The sequence below is a fragment of the Notolepis coatsorum genome, assembly GCF_963971535.1.
Source record: "Notolepis coatsorum genome assembly, chromosome: 9".
NCBI classification, from domain to species: domain Eukaryota; kingdom Metazoa; phylum Chordata; class Actinopteri; order Aulopiformes; family Paralepididae; genus Notolepis; species Notolepis coatsorum.
Genome location: NC_140173.1, coordinates 46,943,968 through 46,966,160, shown reverse-complemented (window position 1 = coordinate 46,966,160; position 22,193 = coordinate 46,943,968). Strand labels below are relative to the sequence as shown.

The 22,193-nt window shown below is 41.8% G+C and overlaps 1 protein-coding gene across 1 annotated transcript in view; it reads right to left on the bottom strand.

The window, feature by feature from the left end:
• Positions 1 to 20,220, bottom strand: part of herc4 (HECT and RLD domain containing E3 ubiquitin protein ligase 4) — a 115,955-nt gene extending 95,735 nt beyond the window's left edge. Inside the window, exons 1-8 of the mRNA XM_084322198.1 lie at positions 19,926 to 20,220; positions 18,745 to 19,008; positions 18,489 to 18,648; positions 14,045 to 14,121; positions 13,392 to 13,613; positions 13,195 to 13,286; positions 10,487 to 10,617; positions 6,925 to 7,079 (exon numbers count right to left, since the gene is read on the bottom strand). Coding sequence (XP_084178324.1) covers positions 6,925 to 7,079; positions 10,487 to 10,617; positions 13,195 to 13,286; positions 13,392 to 13,613; positions 14,045 to 14,121; positions 18,489 to 18,648; positions 18,745 to 18,970 — 1,063 coding nt within the window. The 5' untranslated portion in view covers positions 18,971 to 19,008; positions 19,926 to 20,220. The remainder of the gene's footprint in view (positions 1 to 6,924; positions 7,080 to 10,486; positions 10,618 to 13,194; positions 13,287 to 13,391; positions 13,614 to 14,044; positions 14,122 to 18,488; positions 18,649 to 18,744; positions 19,009 to 19,925) is intronic.
• Between the last annotated feature and the right edge of the window lie 1,973 nt (positions 20,221 to 22,193).

The window sequence follows — 22,193 nt, the reverse complement described above, 5'->3', positions numbered from 1 at the left end:
TCTAAGGAAGATATCTACGCTATAGCCCTCCTCGAGCACGGGACAAAGAGAGTCAACGTCAACGGAGTGATGAGATACGCAACTCCACTCCTGAGGCGAGAGGGAATGCCCACCTTTCGCGCTACAAAAGAGGCGACGGAGCGGTATCTATTGAACACAGAGCGGCGCCTAGCCAAAGACCCCGCTCAAGAAGCTGTGTACCGTGCTGAGATTAACAAATTAATCACAGCGGGACACATAAAGAAAATTGACATTAAAGAGGCCGATCAGACGACCGAATCATGGTACGTGCCGCACCACAAGGTCCACCACAACGGCAAGGATCGCATTGTGTTTAACTGCAGCTACCAGATCGGATCACAAAATCTGAAAAAAGAACTCTTGGCCGGCCCAACACTCGGCCCCTCCCTACTAGGCGTGCTACTACGCTTCCGCCAGGACAAGGTGGCTATCAGCGGCGACATCAAAGGGATGTTCCTGCAGGTGAGACTAGTGGAGGAGGACAAGCCCCTGCTGCGGTTCCTATGGAGAGAGAGGATCGGAGATGAGCACCCAGCCATCTATCAATGGGAAGTCCTCCCTTTCGGAACCACATGCAGCCCATGCTGTGCTACGTTTGCACTGCAAAAGCACGTCGCAGAGGACCCAGCAGCAGATGAAGAGGTCCAACAAAGTGTGACAAATAGTTTCTACGTGGACAACTGTTTACAAAGCGTCTCCACGCCAGAAGAAGCCGAGGCTCTCCTACTCAAGCTCCGCGCCTCCCTGATCAAAGGCGGCTTTGATCTCAGGCAGTGGGCCAGCAGCGACCCGCAAGTACTGCGCCGCCTCTCCCCCGAGGACAAGGCCGCGAGCAGCGACACCTGGATGGCGACCATCCCAGGAGAAGCCCAAGAAATGACACTAGGACTAGTCTGGCGCTTCAAAACAGACTCGCTCCATTATAGACACAAACCCCTGATCAAGGAGCAGGGAAGGTCGACGGCAATACCGACCACCAGACGGAGTGTATACAGAACACTCGCCAGACAATATGACCCGTTGGGATGTATTCTACCTTACACCACCAGGGCAAAGATGATTGTAAGAGCGCTATGGGACAAAGACCAGGGCTGGGACGATCCCATACCCGAACACCTTGCATCCACATGGAGAGAGTGGGAGACGGAACTCCGCTCACTCCCAGGTGTTAATATACGCCGCAGCTACTTCCCACCCACAGTGAGGCCAGAGACATGCAAGATCGACCTGCACGTATTCAGCGACGCCTCCGAAGTAGCCTACGGTTCGGTGGCTTACTTGCGTGCCCGAGAGGAGGGAGGAGAAATACATACTGCTTTCATCCTGGCTCGCTCAAGAATAGCCCCACGCAAGCAACAATCTATCCCGCGCCTAGAGCTCTGCGCAGCCCTAGCAGGAGCGCAGCTCGCCACGTTAATCCAACGTGAACTCACCATCCCGGTGCAAAGAACAATCTTGTGGTCAGACTCCACGACCGTACTCGCATGGATCCGGTCTGATTCGTGCAGATACAAGGTCTTCGTGGGAGTCAGAGTCACCGAGATTCAAGAGTTAACAGAAGTAACCAGCTGGAGGTATGTGGACACCAAACACAACCCAGCTGACGTCATCACCCGGGGAATGTCCCTGGATGACCTCACCCGTCACAACCTCTACAGTGACGGGCCAGAGTTCCTCAAGCTCCCCGAAGAAGAGTGGCCTACACCCACCCCACGGGAGGCGAGTAAAGAGGAGGCAGAGAACAAGAAACCTATGTTCTGTGGGTTGACACACACACTCGTCCCCACAGACCCGGTTCTAGACGATTGCCTCACCCTAGAGAGTGCGCAGCTAAAGACATTTCTGTGGCACCACCCAGAGGTTCAGCCCACAACTGACATTTCAGCAGCTGACTACGAAGAAGCAGAACTCCTTCTACTACAACGAGCCCAGAGAGACTCGTTCCCCGATGAGCTAGCCTGTCTACAGGGAGCCAAGCCCGTCCCATCAGACAGCAGACTGCTCCACCTAGCCCCCGAGAGCGACGCCCATAATCTCATCAGAGTGGGTGGTCGTCTGCGGAGAGCCCCAGACCTACCGGATGACGTTAAGTACCCGATAGTCTTGAACAGCCGACACAAGGTCACAGAGCTGATCATAAAGAAATACGACGAGGATGTGCACCACGCAGGGGCAGAGAGAGTCTTCGCGGAGATCAGACGTCGTTATTGGATACTGCAAGGGAGAGAAGCAGTGCGGCGCTTCCAGCGAACCTGTCTAGACTGCCGTAAGTGGCGCGCGCAGCCCAGTATACCCCGGATGGCTGACCTACCTCCCTGTCGCCTCCGACTCGGCGACAAGCCCTTTCACTCCACCGGTATGGACTGTTTTGGCCCGCTGTATATAAAGAGAGGAAGAGGAACCGAGAAGCGGTGGGGTATTGTATTCAAATGCATGACCACCAGAGCGATACATATCGAACTCCTCCCAACCATGAGCACAGACTCATTCCTTATGGCCTTCCGAAGATTCACATCACGGAAAGGAAAACCGTCTACATTGTTGTCTGATCACGGGACAAACTTCAAAGGCGGAGAAAGAGAGCTGAGAGAGAGCTTCCAAGCTATGGGCCCAGAACTTAAGACCCACCTCGCTCCATCCCAGATTGACTTCCAGTTTAATCCCCCGAACGCACCTCACTTCGGTGGAACCTGGGAACGAGAAGTACGTTCCATAAAGACAGCCCTGTACGCCGTGCTTGGGGCCCAGACCGTGGCGGAAGAAGTCCTAATGACAGTCCTCACGGAGATCGAGGGAGTATTGAACTCAAAGCCCCTCGGTTACGTCTCCAGTGATGTAGCAGATGTCGACCCAGTCACCCCCAACACCCTCTTGATGGGGCGGCTGGACCCCGCGCTACCACAGACAGTGTACAGGCCTGAAGAAGCGAACGGCCGAAGAATGTGGAGGTACAGTCAAGTACTGGCTGACAAATTTTGGAACAGTTTCCTACTCCACTACCTACCGTCTCTACAGACCCGCCAGAAGTGGGTAAAAGAGAGAGACAATTTGACAGAAGGAACAGTCGTCATGATTATCGACCAGTCACTACCCAGAGCTATGTGGCCGGCTGGCCGCGTAAGCAAAGTGATCACCGGTGCCGATGGAAAGGTCCGAGCAGCTGAAGTGCTCGTCCAAGGGCGGACCTACACCCGACCCGTGGCGAGGCTAATAGAACTGCCAAGGCTCCCTGATACTATTGATGACGACCATGACCCCATGACTTTGTGAGTTGACTGACCCTTACAGCGGACATTGAGTAGTGGACAGTGCGGTTAATCTGTCTCTGCTTAGCTAATTAGGTGGGACTAATTAGGGGGCGGCTGTTGTGAAGGATCAGATTAAACCGAATATATATATTTATTTATGGATATATATTTAATAGTATTTGTATATCGTTTGATATCCCTTGTATATTCCTTGTACATATACACGGAATATCCCTTTATTCTACTACAGCCCATAATAGTTCATTCTCTTATTGGACAAAAGGATCAGGCGCCGGGGACCGGCCCCTGGCGTTCAAGTTCAAAGGTACCGACGAGACATGCCCTTACTAGCCCCAGCTCCGCGCAGGAATACGGCTACCGAAAGCAGAGCGGCACTACTTGTCCACCGTGCATATAAATATGGCGCAAGAAATGTAGAATTCCTCTTAGTCCTTTACCCTTCTACCCAACTAAGTAACAAGACGTGAAGCCTCACCCCACGATACCGCGTGCGGTGTAGTATGGCCTGTTTGGCCTTAGAATAGCAGTGAGACCTCGTGCGAATTAATAGCTGAATTGCCAGAGTTTGGCACCGTATTTCTATTAAGTAATAATAGTCTATTATGTATGGTGTATCGTACGGTTAGAGTTCTAAAGTGAGCAGCACCCCCATCGCTTCCTCGCGTTATCTAGAGTCTTAACCAGGTTGGGCAGACCACACGTAGTGCTTTCATCCGAGGAGTTCTAGGCGAGGACGAGTGGACCTGCACATTGGATTACCTACCCCGACGACTGCTGAGCCCTATACGGCATGGAATATCTATTTGCTTTGGTGCTTTGATTTGTGGAGCGGATAATCGCCAACACCGGTGAGTGTTGGATTTACCCCGAGAGGAGCCAAGGTGAGACGGCGCTCAGACCAGACTGAGGTCGCCTCGCTTCTTCTTCGTTGTGGACCTACAGCTACAGCTACAGCTATCGTCTACAAGAGAGCCCAAGTGTATTCATCTGTGGATCAAGATTCTACGGGCACTGTGTTCTGTACCTGAATTCTCCCTAGAAATCGTTGACCAGACGGGATACAGCTGACGGCTCTCCTACCCCCCCTACTGGCTTACAACCGGCAGGACCCTTTACAGTATATCCCGCTATAATCATTAAGTGCCATCGTTATAATTCCCTAAGAGCCAGGTTGTATACTTGCTTCCTGCGTAACCAGAGATTGGACATTCAGTGTTGATTTGCCTACGAGTACTCATTTGCCTTACAAGAGCATTCAAATCATAAATGTAATAAGTAACTATTATATGTACCTTTTGCTATATATTAAATATTTGACTTACCTTTGTGTGGACCTGATTTCATATGTGGGAAAGTGTTCATCATACTTAGATATCGTGTACTGTATGGCCAGTAGTTAAAGTACATAAAGCGGTAGTGGTTTAATGATACCATACTTATCAATACAGTCAGGGAATTGTACCCCTCAGTTACACTAATTATATATAGAGCAGCGAGATTAACAAAGTTTATCCAGGGAAATAGAGAGAGGTCTAAAAACTGTCTGGCTCCACTCTCTCATCACTTGGCCTGACCACCAGTACAATCTGCGTTGTTTTCTTTCTAAAACCAAAGCTGTCACCCTGCCGCAGCTGACAGTAATCAATGACATCACCGTTATCCTGTCAAACTAAAAGTCCCTCGGCCTATCAGCCAAATATCCTGTAAGAAACAAACTTAACAACAAAGAAAACATTCTTACCGATAGACATGGATTGTCTTAGATATTACTTCTGTAATAATAATATCCATCTATTTATCCTATGAAATACAGGGCCAAAATGCTTTTCTATTAACTGAAATTACTCTTAATTACCAGACTAGGCATTTAGGCACCTACAGGGGGAAAAGTGGCTCTTTTGATAGTAAAGGTTGCTGACCCCTGCTCTAAAGTGTATCAGGGATGTAACCTTGGTTTCTACAGTACTAACATGCAATAAAAAAGTGAACGCTCCATTTGGACATCGAGAGGTCTAGGGTTGGCCGTGGTGAATTTCCCACAACTAATAAACTCACGACAACACCGGTGTTACCGATGACACCGAACATTTTGCAAAATGACGCTCGATATCTTTAACATTATGCGGCTACATTGTCTGTCCGTCTACGTCTGTTTTTAATCATTTTCAATGACTAGTATCCATTTGTTGGACAGACAAGAGTTGACATGAAGTTCTAATCTAAAAATAAGTCAATGGACAGTAATACTGTCCGAAAGTGAAACCTAAAAATAGCTGCTGTCCACAGACACGTTCAGTTTATAATGACTGAATTCAGGGTTCCCACTGACATTGCAAAATGAAATTCAAGGACTTGCAAGTACTTTTCTAAGCACTATTTTCCATTTTAAAAGGGCATTTAAAAAGGATACAATTCACTTTTAAATGCTGTTTTTTATTGAAAAGAAAATCGGATCCAATATTTATGCTTAAAAACCAATTTCCGACAATTAGGCCGTGTCCAGACGAATTTTTTTTTGATCTTTTTCGTTTTCATTTTAAAAAAGGTTTCCGTAAAAACGAAATCGTCTCACGAAATAAGTGTGTGCCACAAATTTACAAAATAAATGTCTTTCCTGTTTTAGACGTCGCTCTTTTATTTTGACACCCCCCGACCGGAGGTGTTATCGTTCTGTTATCGTCCGGTTCTGTGATTTTGAGCTAACGTAACGTTCGTTTCCAAAGGAGTGGAGAAAGAGACCGTGGCTCAAACTACCTGTGTTGTATTAAAGTAATTGATTGATGTTTAACTTGTCCCTGTGTCCAGTCATTTCGACTAGCAAACGTTGTCTGTATTTAACGTTACCTCAGGATACCACTGAGGTAAGAGAGGATTTGTCATGATCAACTGAAGGCGTATGCTATGGAACAATATGTGCTTGGCTATTACTTGGGTTTTCAGAAAAAGGCCAGCTATGTGACGCTAATCTCAATGTGTTACATTCCATTCGTAGAGGCAATTAGGCATTGTTATTAAAACACAGTGCAACCAGCTTTGAAATCAGCAACATGTATGATGTACATTCTCCAAAAAAGTATGGGCAGTAAAGTTATGGTCTTCGTTCCCAGGGCTTATTTTTACTGCCCCTCGGGTCCGTACTGAACAGGGGGAAAGGGCGTTGCAGCTCCCTCCACCTGGAATCAGCTACAAAACCACCTGAACTTGCATGAGCTGGTCTCACTGGCTGCTTTTAAAACACTTCTAAGTGATATGGAATCCAGCACATCTGGCTGCACATTGATGTTTTGACCGACTATAAACGGTTCTGTGAATTGTCCTTGTTTTAATTGATATAGGTTTGTTTTTTAAACTGTTTTCGTCTGTAAATGTGAAATTGTAACTGTGCTGCTGCCTATCTTGGCCAGGATGCTCTTGTAAAAGAGATTTTTAATCTCAGACTTTTCCCTTGTTAAATAAATAAATAAAAAATAAATAAATACAGTATGAAGCACAATCTCGGGAGGCTCATACAGAACCAAGCATTTCACTGTAATGTACATCATGTACCTTATAATGTGACAAATAAAACAAAACTTGAACACCAGTATCACCGACTACCACGGCAAGCCCTAGAGGTCAAAGACAGATTGCTCACCTGCAGGGTTCTGGCCGTTAGACGCTGCCCAGGGCCCTTTCACGGGGGCGGGGCTCTTCCTGTTGCAGGTAGAGCGTGTCCCGAGCTGCCCGTTCCCTCCCAGCCCAAACGAGTCTATCTTTCCAGTAGAAGGGATGAAAGCCAACGTGTGCTGCCTTCAAAAAGGGACAGACACAGGAGTAAATGGACCCATCTCAACCACTGGGGGGGGGGGGGGGGGGGGGGGGGGGGGGGTTGTGATAGGCAAATTGAGATAATTTTGAAGGCATTTATATGGGTATAATATAACCGATGGCATACAGACCCTCATCTGCACCATTGTTTACACTGTTCATTGTTATTGTTTATTTTTATATTCAGAGTTAATAATAATGTTTACACTGTTAATTTTTCTCATCTTTATATTCAGATCAAATTTTATTGCCTGCATTTATGTCTTTCTACTATTACCCTGCCCATACCTCCCCCCATGCTGCTATGATGCCCAAATTTCCCCAAGGGGATCAATAAAGGAATATCTTATCTTATTTATGCTTTACAAGATAGCATGATTCTGCATTTAGTATGGGTAGTCCAATGATTGTTTGATTGATTGATTATTTAATTTTCCATGTCATGCACACAAAGTGCCCAACCCTCATGGGTTTATAAGACACCAAAAATACTGTTGCAGTGTTCCATTAGTACATTAAACATTACATTTATAGGGCTGTACCGAATGTCATTTTTTACATTCAAAGCTTCTATTGAAGTTTTCGAATGAAGCTTCGAATGTCTGTCGTCATATTTTATGACGGAATCAAGAAAGATATATATATAATAATCCTCAACTAAATCCTCAATTTGAATAAAGTGATTAATCTGATTAAATGAGTCTTCTTTTTTTATTAAATCAACTTTCTTTAATGAATATAACTTTGTCAGTTTCGTCAACATAAATAATCCAATAAGGGCACGGTATACGAAAGTGATGGTGACGACTTGACGGAGCGCCGAGTGCCAAGCGGATGTGGATAGAATGTTTATGACGAGTCATATACTATAATACTATAATATTAGTGTAGCCTAATCTTTATCTGCAACTGTGACGAAAAACCACATTGGTTTAAAGAGAAGAGACCCATAAAAGAAAAAGAAATATATATATATATATTTCGAATGTTGATTTAGAATTTGAATGTCAACGTTATGAATGAAGCTTCGAACTATTTGGTACAGACCTATAGTTTATTATCTAAGTAAATACGGATTACATAAATACAGGTTACAGCTTGGTCTTAAAGTATTCTGCCTTCTCTCCCAAATAAAATCCGCTACAAAAGAGGTTCCCTTCCTGAAGCACATATTCATCCAGCTCAAGAAAACCTACATAAATTAGGGACATTTTACTAAAATGTTACTCATAATATAATAATAATTAGTAACACCAGTCTTAAATAATTACGTAAGTAATCCTCTCTCAATTCACCAGAAACATTACAGGGACCTCCCTGCATATTAAACTCTTAGGGTGGCCCACATACATACTCGGGTATGAGCAGACTAACAAAACTTCCAACCCCAAGACATTTATAATACACACGATATGAACCTAGTTTAGATGTAAAAGGGTAGAGCTCAGCGTGGGTATGTCACTGGGGTTATCAAGTGGACACCTCCCATCACAGATTTTTCATTGAGATAAACCCACAGGCACAACACTACCACAAGTCTCAACAGTATATTCTGGAATACCAGGTCTGGAGATCAACAGAATCAAACCAATTCAGATACAGGGTATCTGCAGGTTTCAACAGGTTAAAATATAACAAGCTCTTGCCAGAGTCACCAAGCTCCCGGTAGCCCCGCAAAAAGACTTCAATACAAAAAATGTCATATTTAATATTATTTAATCTCTCGACAGCTGGCTGCCCCCCAAAAAATTGAATACCCATGCAAATTAAATGTAAGACTTTTTAATACCCTTTAACTCAATCTGCGCCAAGAGCGTTTATATATGTGTTTGCTCGACAACCGTTGAACGCCAACCACGTATACCGTAATTCCTCTAATAGTAACCCCGGCTTGTATTTGTTTCAACTGTAGCGGATACCAGGCTTGTATTAGGAGGAGGCATGTATAAGAGAGAGGCCTATATTTCTAATTTTCAAACCGATCATAATGAATAAATCAACATTTTGTGTCAGTTTGAACCCAGTAAAATGTACTGGGTTCATTTATTGAAACCAAGTACTGTATGAAATACGGTAGTAAACAGTGCAATTACAGGTGGTCAAAAAAAGTTAAATAAAGTAAAATAGTGCAATCACAATACTGGTATAATAATAATAATAACTTCGTTTTATACAATTCTGAGGTAGGCTTACTCTCTTGGTAAACATTAACACCATACCATTATGGTATTTACTGCACAGCCAGGCCAGCATATAACAACAATAACAAAATATACCCGGCTTGTATTAGGAGGCCGGCTTATAATTGCTTAGCTCAACAGCGCACCCGGTCATTAATAGAGACCCGGTTTTTAATTGAATACCGGTTACTATTAGAGGAATTACGGTATATCGATTTTAATATTCTATTCAATGTCACGGACCTGTATGTTGCCGAGGCATACTGGGACCCTGAGGGTGCAATACCGGCCAGATCCGGCTAGGTGGCAGTATCGAGAGTGCAGTAAACCCTGTTCCAGACCGTGTGTTACATTTAAATCCCACCGGGCGGAGAATGTTAGTACAGGGAAGCCTAGAGGTTCACTCGATCACATTGAAAAGTGTCCGGGACACTCGATGCATGTGTTGTGCCGGATTATGTCGTGGACCAGATGGACATCAGATGGACCAGATGGCGATCAAACAATTGGAATATTCTTTTTGGAATAGCCCCGATCAAAGGTAAGGACTATCCAACGTCAATTCCAGCTTGATCCTGCAATGTTTTCATATTGATCCAGCTGATTAGCGTGTGTAGTGTTACTTGCCGATTGCCGTTACTGGCAATTAAAGCATCAGAAACTACCGACCCCCCCTTTCATGCATTCATGATGAAACATAATACCTATTATATACATTTGATTTGGAAATAGTAGCGTGTCCAGGGATGAAACGCCTATGCTTTTAGTAGAATTCACGTAGCGCCCTATAACTCGGCTTTCCAGGAATTAGCCCGGATCACTCCGAAACTATACTTATATTCACCACAGGATAACGCGCGAACGTATACATGAAAATATTTATTCTTTTTTGCATGTTCGAGGGAAGATACCGACTGTCAAATGACCATAGTATTGTCCCCATAGCTATAATATAGAATATAGATATAGCTCTACAAACAAGGTGACGCACCCCTATCTTTAAAGCTTGACCTAGCTAGAACAGGATGAGGAAAATCCCCAGCGCTGAATGAGTTAAGGCCTTTTAAATTGAGAATTAGGAATCTAATACTTCTTAAGACTTTTTAAACCCTGCCGATACCCTGATAAAAGTGTAAATGAGCCTTTGAGACACCAAGAGCAAAGCTAGGAAACCGTGTACTCCGTAACAACACATACGTGGAGTTTTACCTTCCGCACACGATCTGCGTGACGACGTTTCCCATCAGCTCAAACACTTTCCTGGGGTTGATCTCGTGATTCGTAGAATTATGTCCAAGTTGACCGTACCCTCCTGCTCCAAATGTAAACACGCCTCCTTCCTATACATCCAACAACAACACCAGTTATTATACATTTCTCACAAGCAAGGAGAGCAATGAAGGTCATCTAGTCTCGCTCTGTACCAGGTGGAGTACGATCACACAGGCTGCACTGCCCTGCAGACGCTAACCGCAGTAACTACAATTATTTTAAAAGTTGTAGTTATAAGTGAATTTAACTTCTCAATATCTGTTTTATCTTCAATGAGTTTGAGAGAACTTTAGAGTTCAATCTTGCTCAGTTTTAGAGAAAAGGGGTATAAATAATTACAGTAACTACAAAATCACTGGATAGTCAAAGAACTTTAACGCCATTTTTCTCAGTTTGACTGTTTGCGTGGTTACTTTGGTTAGCTTCTGCAGGGCAGTGTGCACATGGTAGTGTAGGAGGTTGGATTTGAACCTGGGTATCCAACACAATAAACCAAGCATCTAACGGTTAGCAGGAGGCAGTCCCCCGGCCAAAAGGGCATACAAGTTTTCTGTGACTTTTCTATACTTATCCCTTTTCCTGGCCCCCTACCCACCTAACAGAAACACTGTCTCCAATCTTGAGTGTTGGGGGAAATTAAACTTCTCCAACGCTGTAGTTGGCCAAACTGCTATCATAATGAAAGAAGTACATCTAAATGCCTCCAAAATTAACGTTTGTCAAACCATTTGTAAAAGTAGTTAAATTATCAAAATTACATTACAGAAAATGATCAAATCCGAGACTGGAATATCATACAGGTAACGGTAGGCTACATGGAGCAACGGCTGAATTGACACGTGGTAAAGCGTAGTAGGTCTGTTTGATTTATTGGCCCGGGCCCAGGCCAGTCATCATTTGGGCATGCCTGAACATGTGAAGAGATCTGGATTCAGGATCATGTAACATTTTATAAATACATGGTGTGTAAATCACTAGCCAACTTAATCTATGATCAAACGTAGCTAACTACAATAGAAAAAGTACTATGATTTGAATTTATTTACGCTACCACCCAACTACTCCGCAACACTGTAACTGAACCCAGATGCAAACCAGGGCAATGTTTTCCCTACATTACATTAAAGTTCCATAAACAGTAGTCGAGTTGTAATGGGCAGGTAAATTAATTTGACATTGCTGTTCATCCAAAAAACAAATGAATACAGCAGTACAAATGTCCATAAATGATCATATATGGCAGGGGTGGCCATGTGGCTCTTCCATCCATAAAATAAAATAAATTATAATTTTATTTTTTTATATTTGTTTTGTATGTCACTCATTCCATAAGGACGTAGAATAAACATTTACATATATCTTTTTAAATGGCTATTTACATGTTCTTGGTATCTGAATCTAGGGACATCTATGGATCTCAGGGAATGTATTCCCAGTGTCAGAAATAGTGTGTCTGTTACTAGGCTTGAGTAAATTGTAATGAACCAAAGGAGAATATCAATTATATTTTTTATCTTTGACTGTGAACACCACCATGCTAAAATTTACCAGACCTGAACAATCTAAGCAAATGAATAAAGGGAAGATGATTAAACAGAAGGTTTTGTAGATACAGTACTGAATTCGGCCATCTTTTTTATAATGTAAATTTCTCCACCATTTTTAATCATATTGCAACACCGTTTTTTGCTAGACGTTCACAGAAAGGTAGAGAAACTAACTGCATTCTGTTTTATGGCAATAACGTTCAGGTTTGTGGGAGATAATCCCAAAAAATAAGAGAAATAAAAAAGTTTATCCAGAAGTCAGATGATTGACAGGGGCTGGCGTAAGCTGGGTAGGGTTGTTTTTTGAAATTCGAAAGCCCAGAGTCTCTTCCTTCAAAAGACTACACTCACTTTTGGCTGCTCCACTTCCTCCTGTCAATATGCGCCGGTTTCCGACTCAATGCCCTGAGATTTCTATAATCTTATTTCACTAATAACAGTTAAAATCATTGGTAAACAAACGTAATGCTGAAAATATACACTTTTACTGTATATTTCGGGCATAAGAGGTTACCTGTGAGGCCCAAATTAAAAAGACATTAGCAACTTCAGAGGGTGGGACATTTACTATCAAATAGCATTGTGAGGCTGAACAACAGGACCAATTGACGATACATGTGCTTAAAGAATTTTAAATAAACATTTACAGATTTTTTTTGGCAAAAAAATGGCTAAACGTGATTTTGTAATTTTGCAACCGTGGGTCTCACAGGGTACTTTTAACCCTGTGAGGCCCAAATAAAAAAGACATTAGCAACTTCAGAGGCCAGAGGGTGAGACCTATAAACACATGAAGGGTGCCGTGACTGAAAAAAAAGGTTGAGAAACGCTGGTATATGGTGTGGCTCTTTGTGGTACCACAGTAATTTTTGTGGCTCTTAATCTCGGACTGGATGGCCACCCCTGATATATGGTGTCCGAATACCAGACAATTTTGAACTACGACAAGTGCTGACTGGGAACGAGAGCAATCCCCAATCTAACAACCATAATTTACCTATCTCAAACCTGCCCTCTTTTCTTGATCCTTCAATCACAACTGTCATGTCATCTAATCTGGGTCTGCTAAGGAATAAATTCAGCGAGTGTATAGCTTAACTTGGTCAGTGCTGCCGTGTGGTCCTCCCCACAGCAGATGTGAATGACCCTCTGTGACCTCAGGGACTTCAGCAGACTTGGGAAATGTCGATCTGAAAGAGATCTTTTTAAAATCAGTTGTAGTCTTTAATGTGTCCGTTCATTCTCAAGCCAGCTCTTTGGTTCTCACAGGCATAGAAGGCATTCGACAGGCTCACCGTTGTTGTCGTTGAGGCCCAGTTGTCCAAACTTGTTGCGCCCCCAGCCAAACACCGCCCCTGAGTGTGTGAGGGCAAAGCTGTGAGCGCCCCCTGCTGTTATCTGGGCAAAAGGAATGCCCTGCAGAGACTGGATGACTTGGGGGGTGGAAACACCTGGTCCATCCATCCCGAGCCCCAGCTGTCCGTATCTGTTTTGACCCCAGGAAAAGACCTGACCACCTAGACAAAGAAGAACACATTCAGTTGAATGGCATAACAATACAAATACTATAAATAACAACAATAATAATATTAATGACAATAACAATATAATAACAACAAACATACTAAGCTGAAGGAATATGCACTATGCAGGCTAGGCCAGTCATTCTCAAAGATTTCAATTTCAGGGATCAGCAAACAGTTGTCTTGTTGTTCCAGTGGTCAGCGAGTGATGGTATCGTCACCTTCAAGGAGCTCTCAGTGACATTCCAATGACCAGTACTAGTCGCCTCCCTCGACACACAAGTTTGACAAAGTTCCACTTGCGTTCCACTGTCAAACATCTCTGCCTCAACAAGAAGTAAACTAACCGGTGCTATTCATATTACATTCTTGCTGCCCCGAGTTTGAGAAATTCTGAACTGGGCTGTGGAGGTTTCTGTTCTTACCTCTTGAAAGAGCATGGGAGTGTCGATATCCACAGGCTACCTGAGCAATGTGTACATCCGAGAGACTCTTGATGTTTCTGATAAATGAAAAACATGATCTTAGTGATACCACTCTCGTGCTGAAGATGAATACAAGACATGAGATCAAGGTCAAATCGTTCCTGGGTAACAGATTAGGGCTGGGCGATTCTTGCTAAAATGTGTCACGATTTTTCTCTCTAAGAATTGAGATCACGATTCTCACACGATTCTTATTTTTTCAATAAAATCATTTATTGCACTCTCTTAAACAGACGACATAACACATATCAAAGTGCTTGACTTAAACTTAAAAGTCTCTTGTAACATACAAAAACTTAAGTCAGAATCGTCATCATTTAAAAAAGTAAAAAAATATATATATATTAAGTAAAAAAAAAATATATATATATATTCTTTTCAATAAAAGAAATAGTCATAATTTAGAAATGAGATTGCATAGGTCTATGAATAGAGATCGTGATTTTTTTTCCATTAATTGCCCAGCCCTACAACAGATGGTGCAGATACGCATATTGTGCTGCAAACAGTATGCGCTATGTAACCAACGTGTAGTTTAGCATTACCTTGGACCATAAGAACTCTAAGCATCAGCAAACAGTAATCACTACCCATATGCATATACTTTTCTATACTGACCTGCACTTTGAATTACTTTTAGCAATGACATGTGTATTGTGAGGAACGAATGGGTACAGTGTGTGATGTGTGTAGTAATGGAGTGAATGATATGTGTAGTAATGAAGTGAATGATATGTGTAGTATGGAGTGAATGATATGTGTAGTATGGAGTGAATGATATGTGTAGTATGGAGTGAATGATATGTGTAGTATGGAGTGAATGATATGTGTAGTATGGAGTGAATGATATGTGTAGTATGGAGTGAATGATATGTGTAGTATGGAGTGAATGATATGTGTAGTATGGAGTGAATGATATGTGTAGTATGGAGTGAATGATATGTGTAGTATGGAGTGAATGATATGTGTAGTAATGGAGTGAATGATATGTGTAGTATAATGATATGTGTAGTATGGCGTGAATGATATGTGTAGTATAATGATATGTGTAGTATGGAGTGAATGATATATGTAGTATGGATGGAGTGAATGATATGTGTAGTATGGAGTGAATGATATGTGTAGTATGGAGTGAATGATATGTGTAGTAATGAAGTGAATGATATGTGTAGTATAATGATATGTGTAGTATGGAGTGAATGATGTGTGTAGTATGGAGTGAATGATATGTAGTATGGAGTGAATGATATGTGTAGTATGGAGTGAATGATATGTAGTATGGAGTGAATGATGTGTAGTATGGAGTGAATGATATGTGTAGTATGGAGTGAATGATATGTGTAGCATGGAGTGAATGATATGTAGTATGGAGTGAATGATATGTGTAGTATGGAGTGAATGATGTGTGTAGCATGGAGTGAATGATGTGTGTAGCATGGAGTGAATGATATGTAGTATGGAGTGAATATGTGTAGTATGGAGTGAATGATATGTGTAGTATGGAGTGAATGATATGTGTAGTATGGAGTGAATGATATGTGTAGTATGGAGTGAATGATGTGTGTAGCATGGAGTGAATGATATGTAGTATGGAGTGAATGATATGTGTAGTATGGAGTGAATGATGTGTGTAGCATGGAGTGAATGATATGTAGTATGGAGTGAATGATGTGTAGTATGGAGTGAATGATATGTGTAGTATGTAGTGAATGATATGTGTAGTATAATGATATGTGTAGTATGGAGTGAATGATATGTGTAGTATAATGATATGTGTAGTATGGAGTGAATGATATGTGTAGTATGTAGTGAATGATGTGTGTAGTATAATGATATGTGTAGTATGGAGTGAATGATGTGTGTAGTATAATGATATGTGTAGTATGGAGTGAATGATATGTAGTATGGAGTGAATGATGTGTGTAGTATGGAGTGAATGATGTGTAGTATGGAGTGAATGATGTGTAGTATGGAGTGAATGATATGTGTAGTATGGAGTGAATGATGTGTAGTATGGAGTGAATGATGTGTGGAGCATGGAGTGAATGATATGTGTAGTATGGAGTGAATGATATGTGTAGTATGGAGTGAATGATGTGTGTAGTATGGAGTGAATGATATGTGTAGTATGGAGTGAATGATGTGTGTAGTAATGAAGTGAATGATATGTGTAGTATAATGATATGTGTAGTATGGAGTGAATGATGTGTGTAGTATGGAGTGAATGATATGTGTAGTATGGAGTGAATGATGTGTGTAGTAATGAAGTGAATGATATGTGTAGTATGGAGTGAATGATATGTGTAGTATGGAGTGAATGATGTGTGTAGTATGGAGTGAATGATATGTGTAGTATGGAGTGAATGATGTGTGTAGTAATGAAGTGAATGATATGTGTAGTATAATGATATGTGTAGTATGGAGTGAATGATGTGTGTAGCATGGAGTGAATGATATGTGTAGTATGGAGTGAATGATGTGTGTAGCATGGAGTGAATGATATGTGTAGTATGGAGTGTATGATATGTGTAGTATAATGATATGTGTAGTATGGCGTGAATGATATGTGTAGTATAATGATATGTGTAGTATGGAGTGAATGATATGTATAGTATAGAGTGAATGATATGTGTAGTATGGAGTGAATGATGTGTGTAGTATGGAGTGAATGATGTGTAGTATGGAGTGAATGATATGTGTAGTATGGAGTGAATGATGTGTAGTATGGAGTGAATGATATGTGTAGTATGGAGTGAATGATATGTGTAGTATGGAGTGAATGATGTGTAGTATGGAGTGAATGATGTGTGTAGTATGTAGTGAATGATATGTGTAGTATGGAGTGAATGATATGTATAGTATAGAGTGAATGATATGTGTAGTATGGAGTGAATGATGTGTGTAGTATGTAGTGAATGATATGTGTAGTATGGAGTGAATGATATGTGTAGTATGGAGTGAATGATATGTGTAGTATGGAGTGAATGATGTGTATAGTATAGAGTGAATGATGTGTGTAGTATGGAGTGAATGATATGTAGTATGGAGTGAATGATATGTGTAGTATGGAGTGAATGATATGTGTAGTATGGAGTGAATGATATGTGTAGTATGGAGTGAATGATGTGTATAGTATAGAGTGAATGATGTGTGTAGTATGGAGTGAATGATATGTAGTATGGAGTGAATGATGTGTGGAGCATGGAGTGAATATGTGTAGTATGGAGTGAATGATGTGTAGTATGGAGTGAATGATATGTAGTATGGAGTGAATGATGTGTAGTATGGAGTGAATGATGTGTAGTATGGAGTGAATGATGTGTAGTATGGAGTGAATGATGTGTAGTATGGAGTGAATGATGTGTAGTATGGAGTGAATGATGTGTAGTATGGAGTGAATGATAAGTGTAGTATGGAGTGAATGATGTGTAGTATGGAGTGAATGATATGTGTAGTATGGAGTGAATGATATGTGTAGTAATGAAGTGAATGATATGTGTAGTATGGAGTGAATGATATGTGTAGTATGGAGTTAATGATATGTGTAGTATGGAGTGAATGATATGTGTAGTATAGAGTGAATGATATGTGTAGTATGGAGTGAATGATATGTGTAGTATGGAGTGAATGATGTGTGTAGTATAATGATATGTGTAGTATGGAGTGAATGATATGTGTAGTATGGAGTGAATGATGTGTGTAGTATAATGATATGTGTAGTATGGAGTGAATGATGTGTGTAGTATAATGATATGTGTAGTATGGAGTGAATGATATGTGTAGTATAATGATGTGTAGTATAATGATATGTGTAGTATGGAGTGAATGATATGTGTAGTATAATGATATGTGTAGTATGGAGTGAATGATATGTGTAGTATAATGATATGTGTAGTATGGAGTGAATGATATGTGTAGTATAATGATATGTGTAGTAATGAAGTGAATGATATGTGTAGTATGGAGTGAATGATATGTGTAGCATGGAGTGAATGATATGTGTAGTAATGAAGTGAATGATATGTGTAGTATGGAGTGAATGATATGTGTAGTATAATGATGTGTAGTATGGAGTGAATGATATGTGTAGTATGGAGTGAATGATGTGTGTAGTATGGAGTGAATGATGTGTGTAGTAATAAGAGTGAATGATATGTGTAGTAATAAGAGTGAATGATATGCATAGCATGAAGGGATCAATATGTATTGTAGTTGTCCTGTCTATTTTGTTTGCAGTTTTTAACTGCAGTGATCAGGAGTATCACTCCTAATTTAATTGTATTATGTAGAATGAAAATAAAGCCTTCTTTTCTATTCTATTAAGAGAGGGATGACAAACGAACAAGCGGCAGTATCGTGTGAATCTGTTTCTTTGTTTATTTACCTAGGCACACGAATACATTCTTCAAAGTTATTAAGGCCCAGCTGCCCATCAGAGCCCAGGCCCCACGAGAACACCTGTCCCTTGTCATTCAGCGCAAGTGTGTGGGATTCTCCGCATGACACTGCTACTATGATCTGTGCATCCAGAGCCACGACCTGCTCTAATAAAGGCAACAAAAGGACAAAATGTTATAAAAAATTCATGTTTTTGACAATAACCGCCAAGAGTCTATCGTTATCATGTCCCCCCCACAAACCTGGTTTCTTTCTAGACTTCTCATGCCCCAGTTGCCCCAGGTCATTGCAACCGCAGGTGTAGACGGTTCCATCCTCCAGCAGAAAGGTGGTGTGCCTTCGGCCACACCCCACGTCGCACACCTGCTTCCCGTGAAAGTATTCACATTTCCGTGGCTCAACCACTATCTCCTCATCGATCCCACCCAAGCCTAGTTGTCCAAAGGAAGCATTGCCCCAACACAGCATTGCAGCTGCAGCCCCTTAGTTATCCACGCCGACAGGGTCTGTGCGTGAGAAAAACACAGCTGGTTTGAGCCCAGAATAGTCATCATAGTGGGTCACTCAAAGCTCACAGCATGATGCTCAGTCATGGTGCAACAGACTACAGTATTACAGCTAGACTCTTCGGCGAAAGTTACTACGCTAGCTACCATTAACGTTACACAAAACGACAATAGAACGAGTGAGTGTGTGTCATGATTTTTGTCTTTGTGGAATCCAGACAATTGTATTCGATAGCTTTACCCAAGGCCAACAGCCACAGACAGTCATGTGGTATGATGACAGACAGAGGAATTGTAAACAGACTTAGCAAGTAGTTAACGTTAACACGGGAATAGCCATCAAATAACGTACATGTTAACGTTAGCATTATTGTTGCTTGGGGTGTAGAAGTCTCGTTGCTTTCTGTGGCAAGTTATTCTGATAAGAAGCCAAGTGTGTGTGTTTTACCAGCCAGTAGAAACAACAACGTTGACGTTCAATCATGTCAAGACATACATGGCTGATTGATTGATTGATTGATTGAAAACGTTACAGATTGCAGAATGGGTACAATAAACAGCTCAATACACATTATTGTTAAGGGGATGCAGACCAGAGAAAGACTTTCGTCTTGTTTACATCAGGGTCCCCCATTTTCAATTCATCAGAACATATGTGACATACAGATAGACAGTACTGATACATCTATACATTTATGACATACCAGATTTGCAACTGTTTGTGATATAAAGAGAGTCTAAAAAAGATAGTATACATTTGACGTAAAAACTGTAACCGTTAACGCACCACAGCGTCATGCAAAACAAGTGAACGTTTGCTAACTTGGCAGTTGGCACAGAGACAGCTGTCAGAATTCATGACAAGATTCAAGTAGACATAACGTTATACCGAAACACGTTTTCCACGCTTAACTTACCTGTTGCAAAAGCACTGGTTATACCAGGAGCTGGTTAGCTATTGAGCCAGGTGGCTGAAGCTAAATATCTAAATATTGAGACAGAGACACGAGGTCTGGTGTTGTTTGGCTAACTGACCGTTAGCTAGCTAATCCAATCGTTAGCAAGACATGTTTGTCATCTATGTGTTCCGCTCAGTAACGCCTGCTTTCAGTGACCACTGGGACAAACCAACAACTCGGCTGCTAGCTAGCACTAAAATAGGCTACTAGGCAGGAACATTTGCTATGTGGGCTGCTGGGCCGACTCGATTACAGGCAGCAACTGCTTGTGTGACAGAAAGAGATGCTGCCAGTCAGAGGGCTAGAAGACAACTGCTGTCAAGCCGACAGCAAAGCGCATGAACTTCCGGTCTGTTCGTTTTTTTTTTTTTTTTACATTTAAGATAAATGATGATGAATTAATGAATTAATTAATGGATGAATGTGAATGAAAACGTTATTTAACAGATTGCAGAATGGGTACAATACAGTACGGCTCAATACACACAATTGTTAAGGGGATGCAGACCAGAGAAAGACGTTTGTCTTGTTTACATCAGGGTCCCCCATTTTCAATTCATAGTGACATTTATGACATACACAACATACATGACATCATGACATTTATGCCATAGGGACATACATGACATACACAGGTATATAGTACTGTTACATTTGTGACATACGATATGCAAATATACAGTACTGTTACCCAGAGATCCTAACAGAAAATATATACATATGATGGGGGGACCACATAAGATGATCCTTTATTGATCCCCTTGTGGAAATTCGGGGAACATGTCTATGTTCCCCGGGTCCTATGTTCCCCGGGTTCTATGTTCCCCGCTTTGATTGATTGATTGATTGATTGAAAATTTTAGACCACCAGCCCTGATTCCAAACTCTAACCTTAACCAGTTCGAAAGAAGGCCTAAGCTTAACCGTTCGAAGCAAGGCGGACATTAATAATTAATAAAATAATAAAAATTTATAAAATTTTCAATCTATTAATCAATCAAAGCGGGGAACATAGAACCCGGGGAACATAGGACCCGGGGAACATAGGGATGATCCCGAAATTCGCATGGGGGGGGGGGGGGGGGGGTACAGGGGGGGGAATACATAGCTTCACAGTCCTATACAGTCCAGTATCTACACTATAGATACACTATTTATCAACTAGACAAAGATTAAATGAACATACAAAATATAGTGTATTTTCTATAGCATTCGAATATTTCTACATTAAGAAGCGTTTTTGGATTATTTAAGAAAAGTCAATTAAGTATCATTGCATAGCAGACGACAGAGTACAGCAACTTGCAATGGGCCTGGTCTACAAGATACACTACACCACTAAGGTACCCATGTACATGTCAAAATACTTCCCAAAGGTCAGTGAATACCACGACCACAACACCAGAGGGAGCTCCACAAATCATGTTAAACCCAGATTCGGCTCAAACAAGGGACTAAATGTAACGGGTGTAAAACTCACTCCCCAGAGGCATCCAAAACTGAGCGCTTAGAAGGGAATTCCTTTCTTGGCGCAGCGGTTTGTTATGTCGCCCGCAGTGCGGACGCCTGGGGTTCGACTCCCACTCAAGGCATGGTCGAATTCGTGGCAGGGGCGAGTTGCCTCTGTTACACTGGTGCCGTGACCCGGATGCCTTGGGTGGTGTGAGTTTAGGGGGGGTGAGTGTAACGGGTGTAAAACTCACTCCCCAGAGGCATCCAAAACTGAGCGCTTAGAAGGGAATTCCTTTCTTGGCGCAGCGGTTTGTTATGTCGCCCGCAGTGCGGACGCCTGGGGTTCGACTCCCACTCAAGGCATGGTCGAATTCGTGGCAGGGGCGAGTTGCCTCTGTTACATAAACACGTTCCGCAATTATGCCACATCAATGTGGAACACCCTACCCACAGCTGTAAAGGAATGTGAATCACTACCCACCTTCAAAACCACTCTCAAAGAGCACCTACGGGAGACTGCAATTCAAAACTGGCCCCTGTAAATGTCCAAACCCAACCCCCTCCAATATTTGTAGATCTGGTATGTCATACATGTCTAGAATCTGCAACAGTACTGTCTACCTCTAGTCATGTATGTCATGTTATGATACGGTTTGAATACCGTTTATGTCACAAATGTATCAGTACTAAATACCTGTATGTCCCTATGCCATAAATGTCATGTATGTTGTGTATGTCACAAATGTCGATATGAATTGAAAATGGGGGACCCTG